The following is an 8,911-nucleotide window of genomic DNA, read 5'->3' on the forward strand; positions in this document are numbered from 1 at the left end:
ATTAGTATGAGCTGAACTTGAAGATGGCACCACATATGGCTGCCTTGGTTTGGGGCTCCTCAGTGTTTGTTTTTATTGATTGTTTGTCTTTTATTGATGATTTGTCTTCAGTCAACTTTTACCTATAACATTTATGATGGACGAACTGCTGGACATTAGACAATGCACATCCCCCAATCTTTTTGGACATTTTAGTCAGAGGAGTTCTACTCAGCGACAGTTCTATACAGATGCTCCAAAAGACGCAAATGAGGGAAGCACGCTCGTAACGTTCAGAAACCCCGCTGCCGAGTATTTTATAATAAGTTTGTATAAGTTCGAGTATAAGTTCTCTTGCCAACAAAACAAATGAAAATCTTAACTCATTCGGACCAACAAGGACTATTCCAGCTCTGCTGCTCTGTGTTTGGCTAAACCTGGCTGAACAAATCTATCCTGGACAGCACGTTACATCTGCTGGGTTTCCAGCTGTTCAAAGCGGATTGCATTGCAGAGTCATCTGGGAAAACGACAGGCGGCGGATTATGTTGTACATTATGTTTTACTTAAACAAAAGGTTGGTGAATGGATATAACAATGATAAAAAAAGATGTGTTGTCCTTTAGAAACCCTCTTCATTAACGGCAAGCATTTTTATTCACTGCTAGAGATTTCCTTGTTCCTTTTGGTCAATGTTTAGATCACTCCTCAAGTGCAAAATCTGGCTGATCAGATTACAGACGTGCAGCAAAATCACCCGAACTCAATCATTATTATTCTGGGGACTATGATGTTTATTCATGTTTATGTCATGGTGTAACTAGTAGTAAAAAGGAAGAGATGATCAGCACTTCCACTTTGCTTGAAGGAAAGCGACCTGTAATGCCACATTAAAGAGCCACAAATATAGATAAGAGTTTCTAAGAGAAGCTAGTCTGAGAAGCTGAGAAAACTATCCTGCATTTGTGTGGAAAGGCCTCAAAGACATCACTAATTACAAGCCATTGTCACCTCAATCCGCTGGGAATCAACAACTGGCTGACTATCTGAATGAGTTCTATTGTCGTTTTGGCAAAGGCTGTGTCACACCCCATAACCAGTCTGACCTTCTCTCCGCACAACCATAAACACCTACTGCAAAACACCCTCTCCCTTCTCCTAGTACTCATCCTGCACTTAAAATCTGTGTAGAGGATGTGTGTTGGCTCTTTCAGAAACAGAAGTTTAGGAAAGCATCAGGCCCAAACAAAGTTTCACCCACCTGTCTGAAAGTCTGTGCTGACCAGTTGTCACCCATCTTCACCTAGATCTTCAACAAATCTCTGGAGCTTTGTGAAGTCCCTTCTTGCTTCAAATGCTCCACCATCATCCCCATCCCGAATAATCCCAAGAACACAGGACTGAGTGAATACAGACCTGTTGCTTTAAAGTCTGTGGTTATGAAGTCATTTGAGAGACTAGTGCTTGCCCACCTGAATGACAACCTAGGATCATTGCTAAACCCCCTTCATTTTGCTTATCAAGCTAACAGGTCCATGGATGACGCAGTCACTGTGGGACTGCTCTACATCCTGCAACATCTGGACAAGCCAGGGAACTACAGTATGCTAGTATCCTGTTTGGCGACTTTATGGCGCTTTTCAACTGCATGGTACGGTACGGTTCGGTTCGGTACGGCACGCTTTGGCCCTTTTCCACTGCATGGTACGGTACGGCTCGGGTCGGTACGGTTCACTTGTGGCGCTTTTCCACTGCATGGTACGGTACAGTACGGCTCGCTTTGGCTTGCTTTAAATGGTACCACCTCTGTTGAGGTTCCAAGCGTACCGTACCAATACTAAAATGTGACGTGAAAACACTGCAGATCACTGATTGGTCAGACAGACAGAATCGTCACTACCATCATCATTGTATTTGCGAGACATCAAACACGCTAGATTTAAATAGCCAGTAACAGCCACCGCTGTAGCACCTGTTTTAAAACTACTTGCTTGAAGAAAAAAAACTTCCATAAAAGAAATGGCTGAATCGTGGTCAGTGGACGAGAAGTGCAGACGTTCCTCTTGTTGGTTGCCGAGGAGCGGATGATAACGATCAGTCATAATCCCACCCACTTTGAAGCGGTACTAACTGCAGTGGAAAAGCAGCCGAGCTAAAGCAAACCAAGCCGCGCCGTGCCGCGCCGAGTCGTAACACGCAATGGAAAAGCGAAGCGAGCCGAACCGTGCCGCGGCTAGCCGAACCGTACTGAGCCGTACCGAGCCGTACCATGCAGTGGAAAAGCGCCATTAGTTCGGCCTTCAACAACATCATTTCGAACCTCCACCTGTCCAAATGAATTCGGCTCTCTGTGCCCACCTCCATCTATCAGTCTATCTCCAACTTCCTGACGGACAGGCAGCAGCTAGTGAGGCTGGGAAAATTCACATCCAACATTTGCTCACTCACCACTGATGCTCCACAAGGATGTGTGCTCTCCTCACTACTCTTTCCTCTCTACACAAATGACTGCACCTCTACTGATCCCTCTATTAAGCTCCTGAAGTTTGCAGACGCCACCACAGTCATCAGCCTCATCCAGGATGGTGATGAATCTGCATATAGAAGAGACACAGCTTTAACAGCTGGCTGTCTGGTAAGACACAACAACCTTGACCAGAACATGCTCAAAACAGTGGAGATAATAGTGGACTTCATTAGGAACATCCCAGCTCTCCCCTCCCTTACCATCATGAACAGCACTCTGGCCTTGTGGTTCCTGGCCTCTACCATCTCTCAGGACCTGAAGTGGGAGCTCCAGATAAACTCCATCGAGAAAAATGCTTTGCCAGCTGAGGAAGTTCAACTTTCCACAGGAGCTGCTTAGCCAGTTTTATTCAGCCGTCTGTTCTATGCACTTCAGTAGTTGTCTGGTTTAGTTCAGCTACCAAATCAGAAGCCATCAGAAGACTACAATGGACAGTCCGGACTGCTGTAATGATGATTTCCCGCCCTCCAGGACCTGTACTCTTCCAGAGTGAGGAAGAGGGCAGATAAAATCATCACAGACTCCACATACCCTGGCCATAACCTCTTTGCACTGTTGCTATCCGGATGGCGATTCAGAACAATCTAGGCTTAGGAGCAGCTTCTTCCCACAGGCCATCTCCCTCCTGAACAGTCAAATGCCTCATAAGGCCTTTCTAAGTGCAATACCCCCACTGTTTAGTGAAATATTTATTAATTAACCATAATACTGTTAACTGTAAATATGTTAATATCTGTAAATATACCTAATCTGTGTCTTATACTTTTCATATTTTTATTCTTCAATTTATAATTATGTGTCTTGTTGTTGTATTTATATGTGTGCCCTGGAAGCTTTATTTACCAAGAAAAATTCCTTGTGTGTGCATGTGCAAGCAAACATGGCAATTAAGCTTTTCTGAATTCTGATTCTGATATGATCCAAAGCATATGGAGGTTTTGGCTGATTTGTGATTGTGAACATGTATCTGATAGTTCTGCTCCTTCCTAGCAGGAAGTGTCCGTTCTACCGAACAGTATTCTGGGTATGAAGATGCTGATGAGCTTCTTTCAGGTTAGTGGACTGAAATATAATAATGTTACCTGATACATACAGAAAACTATGTATGTTTGTTAAATTAAAAACATTAAGATAAAAAAAGTTATCTTAGCAGCTTTTAATAATAATATGCAATAATATGCAATAATATGTATACTGTATAGTAATAATAGTATATACTGTATGTATGTTGGTATTTATGTATGTGTGTATTTTCTTTTTTCAAATTCTGCAAATTCTGCAGTAGGAGTCACAGCTGACTCCCATGATGACGTCACCACCACTGAAGCGCCAACAGGTCAGTGACTTTAACTGATCACAGAAATTCACTTAATTTAATTACCTATTTGGCCTGTGAATTAGTTTCTGAAATGTTGAAGTGTTCAGAAAATGTTGACTTAGCCTGAAAATTTGAACAAGCACAACTTACAGGTCCCCCTTGCTCTCTGCTACGCTACAGCCCTCCCTTCACAGCTCCTCCCCCACAGCAGAGCCTGCCGTGAACGCGCAGGCTAGTAAGCAGGACCACCGATGACGATTATAAACAGTTATGGAACATTCACTAATAGGGACGAAACATCAACAATATGCTTTACATTGACTATGGCCTGCCCATACTTTGACTACAAACTTGGTCCTCAAATCATTATGTATTTTGCAATACATGTAACTTTATAAGGTTGCACTCTTTCTATAAGTTATAAATAGCTACTAAGATAACGTTAAAGGATTAGTTCACTTTAAAAAAAAACTTTTGTTGATAATTTACTCACCCCCATGTCATCCAAGATGTCCATGTCTTTCTTTCTTCAATCGAAAAGAAATTAAGTTTTTTGATGAAAACATTCCAGGCTTTTTCTCCAATCAATGGACTTCAATAGGACACAAACGTTTCGAGGACCAAATGACAGTTTCAGTGCAGCTTCAAAGGGCTTTAAACGATACCAGGCGATGAATAAGGGTCTTATCTAGTAAAATGATCGGTCATTTCAAAAATAAATAAAAAACTTTAAGTTTTATAAGCACAAATGCTCGCCTTGCTCTGTTCTGTGATGCACATTCGTGATCCTGTTCGAACCCGTTCATCCAAATGAACAAATCTTTTTTCGAATCATTTCGTTCGTTGAATGAACGAAATGACTCCCGAAAAAGACTCGTTCAAAATGAACAAATCTTTTTTCGAGTCATTTCGTTCGTTGAATGAACGAAATGACTCGAAAAAATATTCGTTCATTTGGATGAACGAGTTTGAACAGGAGAGTCACGAACGACGGGAAGCGCTCGCGCTGTGCAAGAGAGGGGTGATCAGCGCGTACACGAGCGTGATTGACACTGCTAAGACATTCCTCCTGACTCTGATTGGTTGTTTCTGACCGGGAGCGGTGTATTTCTGCAAATGGCAGTAGGACCACTGGGAGGAGCCAGAGGAGCTTGATTTTTTTCACAGATTATCCTTCTCATATTCTACTTTCAGGACATAATGACAGTTTTAACAAATATTTGTTTACGAAAGCTACCTACTAGAGCTTTAAATTATCTAGAAAAGCAACAAATCACATCAGAGAATTATGATGATGTAATCGATGCTGAACGGGGACATCATAATACAGGTTTATTTCTTTTAATTATTATGATAGGTTTTAACACAGTACATATATATAATTTTTCATTATTTTGTTTAGCAGAAAACTATGATGATGTCGTCATCGTACGACAGTTCTCCAATGATAAAGCAGGTGTGGGTTTCAAATTATACAGTTATGCATTAGAACATGTTTTTTTTACTTATTTTTTGTCAAATTATAGTAGCATGTGAAGTATGAAGACTTTTTGCATGTAATTAATGATAGACACATTTATATCAGAGGGTGTTCAGGAGGAGTATGATGATGTGAAGAATGTCGGGGAATACATATCTGGTACGTTATTGACACTTTTTTACTAAATAATTTTGGTGTAGTCCTTATAATAGCTTTATATTATAAATTTATCTTGTTCTGTTGTCTCAATAGCTAATTTAAATGGACTGAAAACATTGTGTTCATTATAATACATTTTTAAATCCTGTTGATACATGAATTTGCTCTTGTTTTTTAATTACAGACTATGATGATGTGGAGGAGGAGCCAGGAAAACAGGGAGGGGCTTTATAACTCAAACCACACCCCCTGCAGTAAATCAATTTTCAGTTTTTAAGTGTTCTACAGAGTTTAGGTGTTTAAGATCCTATATAGTGTATGTTTTAGCTGCAGTCCAGCAATGTTTAATATGGTGCACTTTGTATTCAAATCTTCTAATTCAGCTATAATTTCTGAGAAAAAAATGCATTGCTTTCAAAATATTAGATTTTTTAGTTTTTGCAGATCTATTTTTTTTTTTTTTTTTTTTTTTTTTGCTATTTCTCTGAATTGATACATGTCTATCATGTAGCCTTAGAAATTGTAGGGGGACTTTTTTTTTAAACAGTTTTTAACATTTCACAGCACCTTCAACTTGAATGCAGAACCACTGCAGGTAGACTTTTATATTTTGCTAAAAGTTGTTGGAATTTACTTTGTGAAATACGTTAACAAACAGCAGCTGTGAGCAATTATCAGAAAATCATGTTCACTTAATGTCCTGCAGAAGGAGTTTCTGACCGTCAGAAAGTAACACATGTCATGCACTCTGAGCTGAAATCTTCAGTGTTTATAACAAAATCTTCGGGGTCTTTTTAACCCGCAAATGACTTTTGCTCAATTTTTAAAAAATGTTCTCTTTGTCCAAATGGTATGAAACTTTCTACGGCTCTCAACACTTTCTAGATCAAAAAAAAAAAAAAAAAAATTTAAAAATGGAATGATATCTGTTTTTATGTAAGCATGAAAAAAGTGTGACACTAGTTGTCTTCGGGGTCCTTGGAGACCCCGCATGGTAAATATAGAAAATTCATCATGAAAATCAGAAACAATACAGAACACATAGACAGAAATAAAGTGGCACACATTCAACAATGCAAAAAACATCCACAATGCAAAATTATCTCTCACACACACACACACACACACACACACACACACACACACACACACACACACACACACACACACACACACACACACACACACACACACACACACACACACACACACACACACACACACACACACACACACAGATCCACCACAAAATAAATTGGTTACACTGACACATGTGCACATACAGACACACACACAGAGGGAGTGCGAGAGAGTGCAAGAGAGATGAAAAGATGAGAGAAAAAATATTTAGCATGCGCGCACACACACACACACACACACACACACACACACACACACACACACACACACACACACACACACACACACACACACACACACACACACACACACACACACACACACACACACACACACACGCACACAAACACACGCACACAAACACACACAACCAAAACTGATCCAACCCTGTCTGCTGAAGTCAGGCAGTTTACCATGCATAATGCCTGCAGTGCACTGTAAACAAGACTGTACGAGATGATGAGACCACCAATTATTGTTCCTAGTTGTTCGATTTTTTTCCCCCATTCACTGTTTTTTTAACTAAATTTTATTTTTTTACTGCTTTATTTGCTCATTTGTTATTGCTGTTCAGTTCATTGCATTTTGATGTTCATGTCATGTATTTTTACTCAAAATGTAATATAACTGTTCATTTCTGTTAATTTTTTTTCTGTTACAATTAGTAACTGAAATGTTGATTAAAATGATAGAATTATATTAAAAACAGATGGTTGAAATAAATGATAAAATCTAAAGACTCCAACATTTCTCTTTGTAGCATCATGTTCAGGTTTGAATATAATCATAATGTAACATTATTGAAAAACTTGTTTCAGTACAGCAAATGCTAAACTTTGACAAAAAGTTTTTTGTTATAATTGTGATTTCAAAATATTAAGATATGAATCCAACTTGTGAAAAGATATATTTCGGTTAGTCAAATAGCAAGTAGCATATAGTGGAGCTCTATAGCCATCTAGTGGTTAAAGTGATTTTTTTTTTAAACTACATTTTCAAAAAAATCTTACATTAAACCATGAAAAATTATCCATATTATCCCCATGAATAAAAGTTAGAAATCTGGGTCTTTTATGAAGATTCATCAAGGGAAAATGAAATGCTTGAGGGAGAAGGGTCAAGAGCCTCGCATTGATCAGTATTTCCTACGAAGTCAGTCAAGTCAGTCGAATGAAATCCAGCGACAGGAAGCAAACCACAGTTCGCAGGATATCAGCACCCCTGTCATAGAGGAGATGAGGGTTTGCACAGTTAGTGATGAACACATTGATTCTTGTGAACCCGGTCAGACTAACCAGCATAAGAGAGAAATGAACCTCAACGGGCATAGGCCTGGAGTTAGATGGCCAAGAGCTTGTGAGAAAACTGCATGGGACACGGTAAACACAGATCTATGCTTTGCATTGGAAAGATTAACTGGTACAGTTGAAAAGAAGCGGAATTTGGGGACGTCATTTACGCATATGGAAGTGAGAGGTTTGGTGTGGAAAAAAGTAAGGAAAAAGTACAAACTACTCCTGTTGTATCTAGACAAAATTGAAGGGTTAGTTAGAGAAAGGAGGCAGCTGAGGAAGCAATGGAAAAAAGCAGAACAAAGTCAGAAGGAGGGACTCAATCTCTTACAAAGGGCCATAAAAGAGCTTGCAACATTACGCAGAGCTGAGCGCCTACGGAAATGCTACAAAAAGAAGGAGCATGCGAGGGCTAATTTCTATAAAGACCCATTCAAATTCGTAAACAAGTTATTCACTAGAGTGAGAAGAATGGCATTTTAAAAGCATCTAGGGTTGAGCTAGAGAGATATTTGGAAGAAACGCATACAGATGCAAAAAGGCATGAGCCTATGTCAATTCCGTCAGATATCCCACCTATCAATCCACCAGAATACCAAATGGAGGTCTGTGCACCTAAGTGGAAAGAGATAGAGCAGGTTGTGAGAAAGGCAAGGGCTTCATCATCTTCAGGGCCTAATGGAGTTCCGTACAGAGTGTACAAGAGTGCTTCAGGAGTTCTACGAATTCTGTGGAAATTGATAAAAGTGGCATGGGAAAAGCAGGTTGTACCCAGAGCATGGCGTCGAGCAGGTGGAGTCTTTATACCTAAAGAAAAAGATGCTACAAGCATCAGTCAGTTTCATCCTATTTCACTATTAAACGTAGAAGATAAGATTTTCTTCAGCATTATTGAGCAGAGATTGTCAACCTACCTATTAAAGAATGGCTTCATTGACACTTCAGTTCAAAAAGCGGGCATTCCAGGGCTCTCAGGATGCTTAGAACACATCAATGTTATCTGGCAACGAATTCAA

At 39.7% G+C, this 8,911-nt stretch overlaps 1 protein-coding gene across 1 annotated transcript in view; it reads left to right on the forward strand.

Moving 5' to 3' along the window:
* LOC143742041 (scavenger receptor cysteine-rich type 1 protein M130-like) overlaps positions 1-5,952 on the forward strand; it is a 95,944-nt gene extending 89,992 nt beyond the window's left edge. Inside the window, exon 23 of the mRNA XM_077234668.1 lies at positions 5,648-5,952. Coding sequence (XP_077090783.1) covers positions 5,648-5,697 — 50 coding nt within the window. The 3' untranslated portion in view covers positions 5,698-5,952. The remainder of the gene's footprint in view (positions 1-5,647) is intronic.
* Positions 5,953-8,911: the final 2,959 nt, after the last annotated feature.

Source organism: Siphateles boraxobius, unplaced genomic scaffold, assembly GCF_051911475.1.
Source record: "Siphateles boraxobius isolate OS27281-9 unplaced genomic scaffold, OSU_SipBor_1 19, whole genome shotgun sequence".
In the NCBI taxonomy this organism is placed as follows: Eukaryota; Metazoa; Chordata; class Actinopteri; order Cypriniformes; family Leuciscidae; genus Siphateles; species Siphateles boraxobius.